Source organism: Ailuropoda melanoleuca, chromosome 4, assembly GCF_002007445.2.
Source record: "Ailuropoda melanoleuca isolate Jingjing chromosome 4, ASM200744v2, whole genome shotgun sequence".
NCBI lineage: Eukaryota > Metazoa > Chordata > Mammalia > Carnivora > Ursidae > Ailuropoda > Ailuropoda melanoleuca.
This window is the reverse complement of record NC_048221.1, coordinates 10823261-10840547: the sequence shown is the minus strand read 5'-3', so window position 1 is coordinate 10840547 and position 17287 is coordinate 10823261. Positions and strand designations below refer to the sequence as shown.

At 38.8% G+C, this 17287-nt stretch overlaps 1 protein-coding gene and 1 pseudogene across 1 annotated transcript; one reads left to right on the top strand and one right to left on the bottom strand.

Annotated features, from left to right (window-relative positions):
• Positions 1 to 1072: 1072 nt before the first annotated feature.
• LOC117801869 (olfactory receptor-like protein OLF4) lies at positions 1073 to 10399 on the top strand. The gene is made up of 2 exons (XM_034657927.1): positions 1073 to 1979; positions 10380 to 10399. The coding sequence occupies exons 1-2, from the start codon at positions 1076 to 1078 to the stop codon at positions 10397 to 10399; spliced, it is 924 nt and encodes a 307-aa protein (XP_034513818.1). The 5' UTR covers positions 1073 to 1075.
• Positions 10400 to 11438: 1039 nt separating this feature from the next.
• On the bottom strand, positions 11439 to 12111 carry LOC117801870 (annotated as a pseudogene).
• Between the last annotated feature and the right edge of the window lie 5176 nt (positions 12112 to 17287).

Here is a 17287-nt window from a genome sequence, read left to right as displayed (position 1 = left end):
CTCAATGACTGAGCCACCCAGGTGCCCCTGAATTAGTGTTTTTGTCTTCTTTGGGTAAATACCCAGTAATGGGATTACTTGGTCATTGGGTATTTCTATGTTTAATGTTTTGAGGAATCTCCATACCGCTTCCACAGTAGCTGAACCAGATTGCATTCCCACTAACAGTGCATGAGGGTTTCCTCTTGACCACCTCTGCACTAACACTTGTTATTTCTTGTCATTCTAAACTAGCCATTCCGACTGGTGTGAGGTGATAGTCTTACTCTTTTGGATGTCACACAAATGGAATTATTTTATTCCCTTCTCAGATAGTTCACTGTCTGTATGTAGAAATGCAATGACTTTTTGGGGTTTGGCTTTGTATCCAGTTACTTGGCTGAATTAATTTATTAGCTCTTTGAGTGTTTCTGTGACATTTTTAGGTTTTTCTACACTTGAGAACACACCGTCTGCATACATAAGCTTATTTCTTCCTTTCTAGTTGGGATGTCTTGTCTTTTCTTTTCTTTTCTTTTCTTTTCTTTTCTTTTCTTTTCTTTCCTTTTCTTTTCTTTTTTTCTTTTCTTTCTCTTTCTTTTCTTTTCCTTCTCTTCTTTCTCTTCTCTTCTCTTCTCTTCTCTTCTCTTCTCTTCTCTTCTCTTCTCTTCTCTTCTCTTCTTCTCTTCTCTTCTCTTCTCTCTTTTTCTTTTTTTCTTTTCATTCTTTTCTTCCTTTCCTTTCCTTTCCTTTATTCTCTTTTCTTTTCTTTCTTTAATTGCTCTGGCTAGAACTTCCAGGGTTATGCTGAGCAGACATTAGGAAAGTGGGCATCCTTGCCTTGTTCCTGACCATAAAGGAAAAATATTGACTGTATCCCCTTTGAGTATCATGCTTGCTGTGGGTTTTTCATATGGCTTTATCTTGAGATAGCTTTTCTCTATTCCTAGTTCTCAGTGTTTTTATCATGTACTATACACATATATAAACATTAATTTCTTGAGTGCAGAATATAAAGGGTAACATGTCTGCCAGGTTAGTAAGGCATGATTGTGTCATGCTCTTTTTCTCTTATTTTGGTAGTCACATCGACTCCATGGAACTAAAGAATGGTACACGAATTTCAGAATTTCTTCTTCTGGGATTTTCTGAGGAACCAGAATTGGAACCCTTCCTCTTTGGGCTTTTCCTCTCCATGTACCTGATCACTGTGTGTGGAAACCTGATAATCATCCTGGCCGTCAGCTCTGGCTCCCACCTCCACACCCCCATGTACTTCTTCCTGGCTAACCTGTCCTTTGTAGACATCTGTTTCACCTCCACCGCTGTACCCAAGATGCTGGTGAATATACAAACACAGAAAAAAGTCATAACTTATGACAGCTGCATCACACAGATGTACTTTTTCATACTTTTTGCAAGTTTGGACAACTTTCTCCTGACTGTGATGGCTTATGACCGCTTTGTGGCCATCTGTCACCCCCTGCACTACACGGTCATCATGAGCCCCCGGCTCTGTGGACTGCTGGTTCTGATGTCCTGGATCATGAGTGTCCTGAATTCTTTGTTACAAACCTTAATGGTGTTGCGGCTGTCCTTCTGTACAGAGGTGGGAATCCCCCACTTTTTCTGTGAACTCAATCAGATGATCCAACTTGCCTGTTCTGACACCTTTCTTAATAACATGGTGATATATTTTTCAGCTATGCTGCTGGCTGGTGCTCCCCTGGCTGGGGTCCTTTACTCTTACTCTAAGATAGTTTCCTCCATACTTAGGCTCTCATCAGCTCAGGGCAAGTACAAAGCATTTTCCACCTGTGCATCTCACCTCTCAGTTGTCTCCTTATTTTATTGTACAATGCTTGGTGTGTACCTTAGCTCTGCTGCTACCCAGAGATCCCACACAAGTGCAGTGGCCTCGGTGATGTACACGGTGGTCACACCCATGCTGAACCCCTTCATCTACAGCCTGAGGAACAAAGACATAAAGAGAGCTCTAAGTGAATTTTTCAGTGGAGCCACAAANAGCTCTAAGTGAATTTTTCAGTGGAGCCACAAAGGGCCACTTTTCCCCAAGTACCTGTGCTTGCAGGCTTAATGCCTAATAGCCAGAAATTGATATTCTTTAATCAGATCATGAAATAAGAACTTAATCTCTCTTGTATATCCTGGAGTTTCAATATTTCTAAAGTTCAACTGCTTTATTGAATTTAAATAAGTCCATTTGTTGAACTTTCTGCTCCTTCTGATAGCCAACAATTTTCCTTTTTTTTCCTTAATTTCCAAAGTTAGTCCCAACCTTGAATCAGAAACCATTTGGAGATTCCCATCTGCATCATATAGCGATGAATGGTCCTAGTTTTGTAAAATAAATGATATTGGCAACTGAGGCCATTTTTATAATTTTATTGTGGAGGAAATTCTGAGACCACAGTTTTTCACTCTGTGTCTGTCATTCCTTTCTATGATAATTCCTTAAATGTTCTTAACTGTAATATATACTTTTTCTTTTTTAGGCTGTGACTTTTTTTTGTTTAATGATTTTTTATTATATTATGGTAGTCACCATACAGTACATCCCCAANCATTTATTGAAGAGACTGTCTTTTTTCCACTGGATGTTTTTTCCTGCTTTGTCAAAGATTAGTTGACCATAAGTCGAGGGTCCATTTCTGGAGTCTTTGTTCTGTTCCATTGGTCTATGTGTCTGTTTTTGTGCCAGTACCATGCTGTCTTTGTGATCACAGCTTTGTAGTACAGCTCGAAATCTGGCATTGTGATGCCCCAGCTTTTTTTTTCCTTTTCAACAGTTCCTTGGCGATTTGGGGCCTTTTCTGGTTCCATACAAATTTAAGGACTATTTGTTCCAGTTCTTTGAAAAATGTCCTCGGTAATATATACTTTAATCGACTAGTTTGTTTTGTAGGTAGTCATGGGGTTTAAGATCCTCATTAAGATCTCGTTTCCTTATCAGCTCAGCACCCACAGTATCTCTGGAACAGAATAGTAAGGCAAAAATTCCTTATGGAAAACTCCCCCCAAGAGTAATGTATAATAAGACAAATTTGCATAAACCAATTGACTTAATATGGGCTTGGTATCAGAGAAGACCTGAAGTTTGATGAAGCAAAATTTTGTATCACACCATATCTTATGGCAGATAGTGTGTTTTTGATGATGAACATCTACTCATTGAAGTGTAGAATTTTTGGTGTTCCTGTTTAAAAGGTTTTATTAATTGGAGTGAAGAATTTAGTGGCAGATTTTGTATTATTTAATTGGATGATTTACTATTTCTATTTGAAAATTTCAAGTCCCACCCATGAATATGACTCCTCCCATTGCCCTAAACTCTCCCCCTTTATTTTTTTATCTTTATCTTTATTTGTATTATTTTTAAAGATTTTATTTTTTTATTTGACAGAGAGAGAGGCAGTCAGTGAGAAAGGGAACACAAGCAAGGGAAGTGGGAAAGGAAGAAGCAGGCTCCCAGTGGAGCAGGGAGCCCAATGTGGGCTCGATCCCAGGACCCTGGGATCACACCCTGAGCCGAAAGCAGAGGCTTAACGACTGAGCCACCCAGGCGCCCCTAAACTCTTCCCCTTTAAAAACGTTGTCATAAATACTACAGTGTGAGTAAGTGAACAATTGGTGTGTTCACTCCATCATTAATTTCTTTGTCCTTTTTATGCTCTAAACACTCTTCCATCCTATGATTAAAGGATGACACAGAGAAGAGCTTGAATTCTTGTCCAGTAATGCTCTGGGAATGGAAACTTGTGACTGAGGGTCCCACAAGCTTTTCTGCTAAAACATAGAGGTCTTTCCAACCTCTACCAGTTACCTGGATGGGACTCTGAATGGTGGTCACTTTTTAGTATAGTTATCTGAAATAAATGTGATTAACCAGACCATTAGGAATAGTCCTTTTAAATATCAGAACAAATGTCAAATATAAGAACCAGTAGATTACTCTTAATATTCTCAGTTCTGTTTACATTTATTGTTGAACCAGTCAGCTGTTGCTGCATGATAAGCCATGCTAAATGTAAATTATATAAGACAATGTTTCTCTTCAAATCTCATGGGGGTCTATGTTGGGGAAATCTTCTGGTCTCTGTTGGTCTCCTGATGAGGCTGCTGTCAGCTGTGGGTCAGCTGGAAGTGCTCCACTAATCCTGGCTGTGTTCTCAATTTGCGGTCTTGTTGGTGGTAGGCTGGTCTAGGTTGGCCATGAGCAACTGATCTCCGTTCCACATGTTTTTTCCTCCTACAGCAAGCTAGACTGGCCTTGTATGCATGGCAGAGGCAAGGCTACAAGAGAGCAGCAGAAACACACAATGTCCCCTTGAGTCACATTGTCATTTTCAGCATACACTAGTAGTCAAGGCACAGAAAACACTAAGTTCAGTCCAGATTCAAAGTTGGAGAAATAGACTCCACTTCTCATTGGAAGGAGCTTCATAGTCACATTGCCAAGTACGTGGATACAGAGATAAGTAGTGAATTGGTGCCGTCTCCGCAAAAGGTCTACCACAAGTACAAATTTTCAATTTAATAACGTTTTATTGGTGCAGGTCATAAAGTCAACATAGAGAATGATATAGTAGAGTAGAATACAGTGATTCAGTAATTGTACACATGACTTGTAGAATACAGTGATTCAGTAATTGTACATCATGGTGAATGTACTCTTAAGGGTTGAGTCTGCAGGATTTTTTCTATTTAGTTCACATCTTTTGTAAATAAATTTACATTTTTCTCTTTCTTCTTTCTTTCTTTCTTTCTTTCTTTCTTTCTTTCTTTCTTTCTTTTCTTTTCTTTTCTTTCTTTCTTTTCTTTCCTTCTTTCCTTCTTTCTGATTTTGATGCTTTCATTTCTTTATGTTGCCTGAGTGTTTTAGCTAGGATGTGCAGTATTATGGTGAATGAGAGTGATGAGAGTGGACACCCTTGTCTTGCTCCTGATTGCAAAGAACACATTTTCTAACCTTTCAACATTTAGTATGAAGTTACTGTGGGTTTGTCATAGATGGCCTTCTTTTACATTGAGGTATATTCCTCCTATACCCAGTTTGTTGAAGATTTTTTTTTTTTAATCATGAAAGGATGTTGTATTTTGTGAAAAGATTTTTCTGCATGTATTGAGATGATCATATGATTGTTATATTTCGTTCTATGAATGGGGTGTATCACATTTATTAAAATGGCTGGTATGGTTTAATTCCCACATATTTGTAATATATCAAATATCTGTGCTCTCATGTTCATTTCAGCATTATTCACAATAGCCAAGACATAGAAACAGCCTGGTATCCATCAACAGATGAATTAATAATGATGGCATGTTTGCAAAATGGAATTCAACAAATAAAGAAAGGAAGACATCTGTCCTTTGCTAAAACATGGATGGACCCCAGGGGTATTACACTAAGTGAAATAATTAGTCAGAGAAAGACAATTACTGTATGATCTCACTTATATGTTAAATACAAAACTCTGAACTCATAGAAGCAGTGACTAGGTTGATGTTTGCCTGTGGCTGGGGTTTGGGGAAATGAAAAGATGATGGTGAAAGCCTACAAACCTTCAGTTATAAGATAAATGAGTTCTGGAACTTATGTACACATGGTCATTACGGTGAATTCTATTGTGCTGTATACTTGAATATTGCTAACAGTGTCCATAGTATATGTTCTTACAACAAAAAGAAATGATAACTTTGTGAAGTGATGGATGTATTCACAAACCTATTGTGGTGATATCTCCCAACGTATAAGTATATGAAGTCACCAAGTTGTATGCCTAAGCTTCCAGAATTTTATATGTCTATTATATTTCAATAAAACTGGAAAAAAATGAGGAAAAAATATTTCCATGTCCCTGTATTCTATTTGCACTTCAAATGTCACCTCCTTCCAGCAGAATTCTCCCCATAAAAAAAATAAAACATAGTATCAGGATGAAAACCATTATAAACATGTCAATGGGAAGGTCAATCAATAGGAAAACAGTATCCACATAAGGATGCCATGAATATGGCATCAGTGATACAACAGTTCTTAGCTCCATTAATCACTGAGCTACACACAAGGTCCCTGCTCTCTGAGGCATCTGGAAAATAAATCTTTTATTTCTTTGATCTTTTCTTAGACTAGAAATGGTGATCATTAGGCAATGGGTGAGAGGAGATATTTAGCTTTGGAGGGAAGCCTGACCCTGTGGAGTAGAATTTCCTAACTGCCAGTAGACACATAATTCAGTCCCATTGTCTTCTCTGAGATCATTCCACTGCTGAATGTGAAAGTGGAAAGGAAAATTTTCAGATTGAAATTTACCCCAGTGGTAGACTGTTTGGAGAGGTGGCCCCACATACTTTCTCTGTAGCCATGTCTTTGGCAATGTGGGCAGCACGTTCTCTTAGGTGGTGGAGACTCTTCCTTCACCTTTGACTTGGGCTGGATTAGAATTTTTTATTTGCCATGTCCAGCAGTATATGATTGGGTGACAGTGGACCTTAGAACCTTGGTGCATTTCACTTGCTCTCTCTTGGAATTCTGCCTTCAAATAGCTAGTGTGATGCCAGAGGAAGTGAGGACATGTGGAGCAGAGCCCAGTTGTCCAAGCCAAGGCCATCCTGGATTAGCCACAACTAGCTATCCAAGCCCAGATTATATTAGAATGCCCTGGAGAGATCAGCAGATCCTCCCCACTTTACACAGAGCTGACTCAAGACTCTTGAGGAAATGAACAGAGATCAGAACAACTCATCACCATACAACTCCACTTGATACTAAAGACATTATAGCAAACCATTTGCCCTCAGGATGGCTTGCTATGCAGCAACATTCATAATCATTCTGTTATTCAAGTTTATTTTGGATAACTGTTAAAAAGTGACTCCAGGAAACAAGGTGGGGGTTTTGGAGTGGAGGGGGTTGGAGTGGTGGGCTAGCCCAGGGAAGGGTATTAAGGAGGGCACATATTGCATGGAGCACTGGGTGTTACACACAAACTATGAATCATGGAACACTACATCAAAAGCTAATGATGTACTGTATGGTGACTCACGTATCATAATAATAATAAAAAGTGACTCTAGGGACATCTGGGTGGCTCAGTCAGTTGAACTTCCAACTCTTGGTGTCAGCTTAGGTCATGATTCCCAGCTCCTGGGATGAAGCCCGACTTTGGGCTTCTTGCTTAGTTAGGCAGCTAGCAGTCTGCTCGAAATTCCCTCTCCTTCTCCTTCTGCCCCATCCCCCTTTCTTGCTCTCTCTCTCTCCAATAAATAAATAAATAAATAAATAAATAAATAAATAAATATAAATAAATCTGAAACAAAAAGAGTGACTCTAATGAGGATATTTTTCAGGTACCAAGAAGAGTTTGGGATGACATGCATTTTTGTGGAGAATAAATAATGACCCAGATTCATGTAAGTAGAAAGGAATTCACTCTCTCTGTGTCCTTCAGAGACATCTTGATTTTAGCCCAAAGAGACTCATTTTTGGCACTGACCTCCAGGACTGGAGCAGTATAAATTTGTATCTATGAAACCATTTGTGGTACTTGGTGAAAGAAGCAATAAGAAAGTGACAAAGCCATTTCTCCACTAAAATTTTCTTTGAAGAAACTAAATTTAAGCCTCTCAAATCATTCACTTAGCTTCTGTGGGTCAGGGCATTTTGTGTTGAAACCCTACCTTAAGTAGAAGAAAAATCTAGTCAGTTTGGAGATTTTCAGTCCTATTAGCTGGTATGGAGGAGTTGTCCTTGCATAAATGTCAATGTGGTTCTGTCTTTGAGGCCTCTGGGCACTTAGGTAGGAAAAGCGATCCGTTGTGAAAATTAAGGCCACTTGTTCCCTAAATTTTGTTTTTCTAAATTTCTACACTCCTAGCATATGTGAAAGCAAACATTCATAGTTTTCATTTCTTTACCCATCATGTTTCACTCAAGCTTCCTTTCCACACAATGGATAGTTTATAACGAGTTATAATGAGGGTTAGGAGTCTGGTGCACGTACATTCTTGCATGTCAGTATGTTTTCTTGAAATAAAAATGTATGTGGATATACATACATTTACATACACCCACTCTTAGCCTTGAACATTCTTTGTCCCCAACAAAGTATTTCCACTCATTGCATCTTGCCTTAAAACATCCCTTGAAGTTATGTTTGTGATTCTACATTGCCTTCAGAAGAAAACGAAGGTTGGAGGGATTACCGCCTAACAATTGCACAACTAAGTAGTGAGAGCTTACTGTGCACCTCTTGAATTCTATGGAAATGGAATCATGCAGTACGTACCCATGATTATTCAATGACTCTTTCAATTCCTAAAGTTGCAGAGGAAGTGTACAGTATATCACATGTAATAATGCCCCAGTAAATTAATTAGAATTAAAAAATTCTAGTGGTGCATGACTCAGGGTCAGATCTGGAGCACAGGTAGCTGGGTCACACCTATCAGGGTGGGAGAGCTCTCGCCCAACTGTGAAAAGTATTGGTTCACATGTGGGTGCTAAGATCAAGGAATTAGGGATGCCTGGGTGGCTCAGTTGGTTAGTGTCTGCCTTCAGTTCAGATCTTGATCTCAGGGGCCCGGGACTGAGCCCTGAGTTGGCCTCTCTGCTCAGTGGGGAGCCTACTTCTCCCTCTCCCTCTGCCTTCTGCTCCCTGTGCTTGTGCTCAATCTCTCTTTGTCAAATAAATAAATAAATAAATAAAACAGAATTTTTAAAAACAGAAGAATTAAACTAAGACAATTCACATTTGATAAACTCATTTATTTTGTAACTAGAAGATTTCCTACATATATGAAATGGGTAAAATGACATAAGTTGACTCAAGACAGAAGAGCACTGCAGCCACACACCTCGTGGATGAGCCTTAGAAACACAACGTAGAGATTCCCACCTGACTTCAGACTCTTGAGGAGCCCTGCAGAGATCAGAACAATTCCTGACCCTAGAACCTCCTTCAATAATAAAGACATTATAATAAGCCATTTTTAAAATATTTATTTATTTATTAATTAATTTATTTATTTAGTAGAAAAGCACCACACGAATATTGGTTTTAATTATTATTAAATAATGCAACTAAATGTTTGAATAAACACAGCTCAATTCATACCCTCAAATGAATCCATCATTTTATAAGTAAGGCTCCTGGTTTCCAATTCAACTGATCCCAGTACAACTACGATTACCTAAAATATTTGAGGGATTTTTCTTTGGGAGGGTATCTCAACACTATTTCAAATATTGTCTTTGTGGAATGGACTTGGTTTTGGAGGCAGCCAAACATAATTATAATATCAGTTTGGTGAGCAGATGGGTGTTCAGATTCAGTAATGCTATTGTTTGTTCAAAAAGGAAATGAGTGTGTGTGTGAGTGTATTAATTTTGTACATTGGAGGATATGTAGTTTAGCAGGAAAAAGGAGAAGGCATTTGAAAATTGTGTATAAAGGCAAATTTAAAGACAATTTCAAAAATTATGTTGAGGAATGGCACCACTGGCGCATATATATGGCTTCCCAAATAAATCCGTTGAAGAATATAACACATTTGTTCTAAAAGTTGTGTTTACTAAAAAATCAGACTCACTTCTTTATTGTTGTACTTCATTTATGAGCTCTGAAAGACTTTTTCGCCATTCTCAGCTGGGACAATGGAAGCCAAGTGTAATATGTTATGTTCTAGGCTCCACATATGTTCTTAATGAAATTAGGTAAGTTCCAAAATATACACCAGTTGATAAGGCAACAGACAATTTAATACCTATTCTGTCCTTTTTATTGTTTTTTTTTTTAAACTTTCACCATTTACATAAGAGCAAGAGAGAGCAAGCTAGAGAGAGAGTTTGAGTGGCGGGCAGGGAAGGAACAGAAGGAGAGGAAGAAGCAGACTCCCCACTGAGCAGGGAGCCTGCTGGGGAGCTGGATCCCAGGACCCCAGAATCATGATCTGAGCTGAAGGCAGACACTTAACCAACTGAGCCACCCGTGGCCCCTATCCTAAGCCATTTTATTTTAGGATGCTTTGTATGCAGCATTGCTAACTGATACAATAATCAAATCAGATGGAGCTCAAGGGCATTTGTAGTAATCTGATTCTTTTTATCCTAGGCATTTGTTCTGATGCTTGAAACTAACTTTCAAGATTACCTTGTTCTTCAAGTTTTTTGTATGTGATTGTATTATAAAAATGACTCCATTGAGCCCCTTTGAGGTAACATGGAAAGGTTGAGAAGGACATGCATGTGTGTACCAAACTTATGACTCTGATTCACATCCTGGACAGGAACCCAAGCTTTCTGGTGAGTCATCCTGTGGCTGTGAGGATCATATATAATGGATGATACTGACGTTCTTCACTCACTGCCACTCTAGAAGTTATGAGAAAATTTTGAATAGTGGGGGATAGTTCATTTGGAGAAATGGAAGGAATCACACTCATATGTAGCACAGGAAAATTTCAACCGGAATCCAGAAAACAATTCAGTAAAACCCCAAATATGCCACCTGTCTTTCATCTTAATGAATACACTTTACAAATGGACTCTGATATATCATAATTCAATGAATAGATGAAGTGTCTGATGAAGAAACATTTTTCACAGAAATAAATGTGTGCTTTAATATATTTCTTATCATTCTTAAAGCCATGTTCAATTCTAAGGCTACATTATGTCAATGTATTTTTTCCATATTTGTTTCTCTGTGTAGATTACACTTGAAGACATATATTTATTAGGGTTTTTTTTTTTTTTTTTTTTTTTTTTGCCAGTGACTATGGTAGGCATGGAAGACACATCTGTGTAACAGGACACAATTCTAATGTGCAGAAAAATCCCTTGATTAGCTATAACCACCAGTACGTCAAAGTCTGCATTTCCAGGAAGAGCAGTGAAGGTAGTGATATACAAAGGAATGATGTTCACAAGAGTGAAGCACATGGTCTCAGATTTTTCTCTGTTATAAACTTACATAAACAGCTGTGTTGGCCAAGAGTAGATTTTTCACAGGAGTAGTGTTCAGTCAAACAAAAGAAAAAAATACTCACTGTGATAGATTTTATTTGAGAAAATTATTCTTAACAGATTTATGTAGTCTTTTGGATAAGTGAGAATGTCTTAATATTTCACATCCTAGGTTAGAAATGGCATTGAGAGAGTATGAAGATGACAAAGAGAAAATATCTTGGGTATCAGAGCTAAATAAAGTATGTTATGTAAATTATTCAGACATGTAAAAATAAAAATTCGAGGAAAAAAAATAAAAGAGACATGTTCCACTTCCACAATCTGATCAAAGTATCCTAATATTCAGCTCAGGCTTTGGGCCCGGCCGTCATGGGCACTTCTTCAGCTCCAGGATGATTGTCCCTTTCAGAGTTGCCATCCTAGAGAATCTCATCAGAGCCCCCTTTATGTCTCTGTTCCTCAAGCTGTAGATGAAGGGGTTCAGCATGGGTGTGACCACCGTGTACATCACCGAGGCCACTGCACTTGCCTGGGAGCTCTGGGTAGCAGCAGAGCTAAGGTACACTCCTAGGCTCGTACAATAAAATAAGGAGACAACAGAGAGGTGAGACGTACAGGTGGAAAATGCTTTATATTTCCCCTGAGCTGATGAGATTCCACGTATGGAGGAAACTATCTTAGAGTAAGTGTAAAGGATCCCAATGAAGGGACCACCAGCCAGCAACATAGCTGCAAAATATATCACCATGTTATTGAGAAAGGTATCAGAACATGCAAGTTGTATTATCTGATTGATTTCACAGAAAAAGTGGGTGATTTCCACCTCTGTACAGAAGGACAGCCGCAACACCATGGAAGTGTGTAACAAGGAATGCAAGACACTCAGGATCCAGGACACCAGAACCAGCAGTCCACAGAACCGGGGGTTCATGATGACCATGTAGTGCAGGGGGTGACAGATGGCCACAAAGCAGTCATAAGCCATCACAGTCAGGAGGAAGTTGTCCAAACTTGCAAAAAGTATGAAAAAGTACATCTGTGTGATGCAGCTGTCATAAGTTATGACTTTTTTCTGTGTTTGTATATTCACCAGCATCTTGGGTACAGCGGTGGAGGTGAAACAGATGTCTATAAAGGACAGGTTGGCCAGGAAGAAGTACATGGGGGTGTGGAGGTGGGAGTCAGAGCTGACGGCCAGGATGAGGAGCAGGTTTCCAAACACAGTGATCAGGTACATGGAGAGGAAAAGCCCAAATATGAGGGGCTGCAGTTCTGGTTCCTCTGAAAATCCCAGAAGCTGGAACTCTGAAATTCCTGTATTGTTTCCTGGGTCCATGTGGTGGAGGTGACTACTAGTACAGGGGAAAACAACAAGACTAAATTTCACACATTGCTTACAATGACATTGGTAGTCATTGCTCACTTTGTGGAAAAGCACAATTTATATGTTACAGTCAAGATATTAATTGTAATATTTTGTGAGTGGATTTGGTCCCCTTGAAAGAATTCCCAGCTCCTCTCTGATTAGGAATTTTCATCACAACATTAAATGTTCCCCAAAAAGTTGGTTACGGTACAGTTTTAGGTCGAAATTATTTCATGCATTTGAGGAATATATAGAGTGTTGACCATATTTTGGAAATTCTATCATAAAGCAGAGAGTGCTGAGAAGCAAAAATCCCTGCAATTCTATATTGGTGATAGAGTAGATGCATATATAAAAATTAAATGATCGTGAGTTGGTGACAGACGCTAAGAACAAACAGAAGCCGGTTAAGGGAGATAATGGGTGAGGTGTTATGTTGGGTATTCAGTCAAATTTGGCTATGGTAACATTTGAACAGAGACCTCATGGAAGAGAGGGTGGAAGATAAGAGGTCTTCCTGGTAGATGGACTGGCTGGTGCAAAGGCCTTGAGGAAGTGGTTCTGTCAGAAAATCAAGGGTTAGAAGGAAGCCACTATGTTGAGGGGAAAGGACAAGAGGGAGAGTGATGAGAGGTGGTGGTAATGAATTTTACATAATCGTGTGACCTCATAGCTTCTTAAAATTCAAGACACTGGGAGTTCCTTGCCCACACTATGTACGTCTTGCACTTTATGATGGTTGCAGTAAAGTCCTGTCAATTGGCCATCCCTCCTTAGTATCATCTGTTGATTGAGTTTGGACTGTTTATTTTAAGGTTCAACTTCAAATAGAGGAGCCTTTGTATCACTGCTCTGAGGACTGCTCTCACTCATCAAGGTGCATGCACCCATGTACACACACACACACACACACACACACCACACAGCACACCATGTCCTCCTGGTGTGTGTTAGTTATATGTCCTTCTCATCTCTCCCCCAACCACTCTAACACAGTGTTTAGGATGTGAATGTATACACATCGTATTTCCTTTTCCATAGGAATGCAGAAATAGTACCCAGAAATTTCTATTCATAGCTTCCCAGGGACAAATCATCTTGGGGCTCCATTTTGGAATGTCCACTTTCTGACCTGTGTGTAAAGAAACATAAAAAATTGTGTTCAACATTTGGGGTCTTTTCTGGTTCCATACACATTTTAGATTCTTTGTTCCAGCTCTGGGAAGAATGCTGGTGGTATTTTGGTAAGGATTACTTTGAATGTGTAGACTGCTTTGGGTAGCATAGACATTATAATAATATTTGTTCTTCTAATCCATGAGCATGGAATGTTTTCCCATTTTTTGTGCCTTCCTCAATCTTGTTTCATAAGTATTCCACAATATTCAGAATATACATCTTTTACCTCTTTGGTTAGGTTCCTTCCTAGATATCTTATGGCTTTTGGTACAATTGTAAAGAGCTAGGAGACACAGAGAACAATGGTTACATCACTCAACATCCGGAGGATACAAATCAAAACCAAAATGAGATACCACCTCACACTGGTCAGAATGGCTAAAACTAAGATCTCAGGAAACAACAGATGTTGACCCAGATGCAGAGAAAGGGGAACCCTCTCACACTGTTGGAGGAAATGCAAACTGGTGCAGCCACTCTGGAAAACAGTATACAGGTTCCTCAAAAAGTTAAAAATAGAGCTACCCTATGACCCACCAATTGCACTACTCAGTATTTATCCAAATGATACAAAGATAGTGATTCAAAGGGGCACCTGCACCTCAATGTTTATAGGAGCAATGCACACAATAGCCAAACTATGGAAAGAGTCCAGATATCCGTCCACAGATGAATGGATAAAGAAGATGTGGTATATATACACAATGTAATATTACTCAGCCAATAAAGAATCAAATCTTGCCATTTGCAATGATGTGGATGGAGCTAGAGTGTATTATGTTAAGCAAAATAAGTCAGAGAAAGACGATACAGTATGATTTCATTCATATGTGGAATTTAAGAAACAAAACTGATGAACATAGGGGAAAGAAAAATAAAATAAAATAAAATAAAATAAATAAAATAAAATAAAATAAAATAATAAAATAAAATAAAAACCAAGAGGGAGAAAAACCATAAGAGATGCTTGATTATAGGACAGAAACTGAGGGTTGCTGGAGGAGAGGTCTGAGGGGGGTTGCGGTAATTGGCTGACGGTCATCAAGGATGGCACTTGATGGAATGAGCAGTGGGTGTTATATGCAACTGATGAATCACTAAACTCTACCTCTGAAACTAAGAAATACACTCTATATTAATTAAATTTAATTTGAATAAGAAATTACAAAAATAACAGCAGCGAAAAAATTTTGTTCAATAGACAGAGAGATGGAGAGAGACAGACAGAGGGAGGGAGAAATGAGATGGACATAAAGAAGAAAATGATCTAATGAGGTCAGTTGTCCTGAGGGACTGCGAGGAAAGAGAGCTTCCTTGGTGCTGGTGGCATCCAGTCCTGGTTACATCCCATTTATACCCCCCCAAAATAATAAAAGAGCAAAATTAAATTTTTCCACAACACAAGGTAGTGACATCTTTATGGTGTGAAACACCTTACAGAATGAACATCACAAGAGAAAGATGAGTAAAAAGAATAAACCAAAATTTCACAAAATTTGGGCATTTTTATTACCAGATAGCAGACAGCAGAAGACTTGCTTTTCCTGGGCCTATTCAAACATAAATTAGATTTCCAAGGACTCATGAATAAAAGAATTTGAAAACGTCTTTTCATGTGGAGAGAAGCAGTGTCTAAAGTTTAAGTTTCATCTCACATAAAGAGGTATGGGACAAGTATGCCTATGGAGGGTAATGGTGATCCGTGGTCAAACTTAATAAGAAGAATCTGTGTCAAGTGATGGCATTTCTATTTTAGAAATAGATCCAATAATAAAAGGCCAAAAGGAACAGTAAGGAATACAGAAACGTGAACACTACTTGGAATGTATGTATAAAGGGTGATATGTTAGTAATAAGTATGCAGAAGGACATTCACTTTCAGTGTTTGGAAAAAAGGTTTCAACAAGTGAAGAATATTAAGGTGACAGATCAATTCTTCCAGCAAAACAAACAAACAAACAAAATAGAAAATCAGTGGAGGGAATATCTTATGAGTAACTCTGAAGACTTTATTACACAAAATTTATACACTCTCACACATTCTGCAGAAATGCATCTACATATACATAAAAAAGCAAAATGGCAAGTAACTAAATTAGTGAAATAAACAGCAATTCTTTCATTGAAAGAATGTAATAAAAAATGAATAAAACCACTCTGACCCCACTATGCAAGCACCAAGACTTCCATAGACAATTTTCAACAGAGAAAGTGTGTGGCGAGCTAAGCCAGACCATATTCAGGCTCACAGGTAATGAGGTAATTGTAAAGGAAGCTCATTAGCAGACCATTCTACACATAATCCATGTGAAACATCTCATTTGAATACTCGAGAGAGAGAGGAGGTACTGTGATATGTAGGTTTCATGTACTGCTCTTGCAAGGAAATACCTGTGAGAATTCTTGCCTCTGGATTTTTCTGCTCAGTATGGAAATGGAGTCTAATATGTCCCATCTTAAACATGAAAGACATGTCCTCACTTCACTGTATGTCCCTCCACAGCTAATACTTGACTTTTCTACTCTGGTTAATTGCAAAGATCCTTGGTCTCATGTTCTACTTTTCCACTTCCTCTCTCTCATAGGATTGGGCTTCCATTATTATTATTTACTTGTTAACATTGAATCTTGGCTTCCTGAGTTCCAGGTTCACTTCTATTTTTAGCATCATAAATAGATAAATGAATCCATCAATACATTTCTTAATCAAGGCAGCAAACAGCCACAGCAAACTCTCAGCTCTGGATTGGGCTGGATTGGTCCTTAGGTGACCTCAGCTAAATGTTCTTGACTTTCATTCTCAGACCAACTGCAGTCCCTACTGGGCAGTAAAACTCATCTACGTGGGGTCTCAGAGAGGAAGGTCTCTACATGGAAATCAAACTACCTGTCTGGTTGGTAGATGATGGAGGATGAAGCTCTGTCCCCAGACAAGAGAGCAGGAATGAGTCAGACTCCAGTGCCCCATCCAGACTCAGGACTGCCCAAGAGACGACCAGGTCCTGTCCAGCCCGAGGTCGCCTGTGCTGCGGGACTGCAACAGAGGAGTATTTACAGCTGGTTTGCCTGCTCATTAGGATCATTTCCCTCCTGTTCCTCCCACCTGTAGGCACATGATTTCCCTGTGGGACACTGTTGTGGACAGAAAGGAAACTTTTCCTGTTGAGTTTCTGTTACTAGGAGACTTGGTGATAAGCAGGTGAGTCAGGTTTTTTTTCTTTTTTTTTGTTTGTTTGTTTTGTTTTGTTTTGTTTTTTTACTCTTTTTCTATGACTTCTGCGTTTCAGAGATCTCACCTCCCAGCCCCTTATCCCACTCCTGAGTGAACATTTTCTTCTATTTAAGACTGAGGAATTGATCCTGACTGAGTCCATTGGGTCCTTCAAAGCTTTGACTTGGGGTGGATGATACTCCTGATATCTCTAGAAGGTTACTTCTCCCTTTTTCAAGAAAGATAATAAGTTTGTTCTTTTATTATAAACCCCTGGGCACTACACTCCATGGATTCATGACATTTTTGCCAAAACAATTAGGAATTTCACAGTTCTATCACAAGTTCAGAGCTATCAAAATGTCATTATAAAATGTTTGTTAATTGTAAGATATATACTGAGATATTTTATGCACATATACTCTGAGTTTAGCACCTTATAGGAGTTGACTGATTTAATTTTTATGAAAGTCCATTCTGTGAGGAAGCACTAGTGTGAACTCCATTCCCTATGAAGAAATGGGGCTTGAAGAATTTAGTGATCTTCTCAAAGTTATCA

What these genes read in the sequence shown, in the direction of transcription:
- LOC117801869 (XM_034657927.1), top strand. Translation starts at nt 1,076, where the DNA reads ATGGAACTAAAGAATGGTACACGAATTTCAGAATTTCTTCTTCTGGGA. An exon ending in AGACATAAAGAGAGCTCTAA is followed by an intron (nt 1,980 to 10,379) that starts GTGAATTTTTCA and finishes CTGCCACTCTAG; the next exon opens with AAGTTATGAGAAAATTTTGA.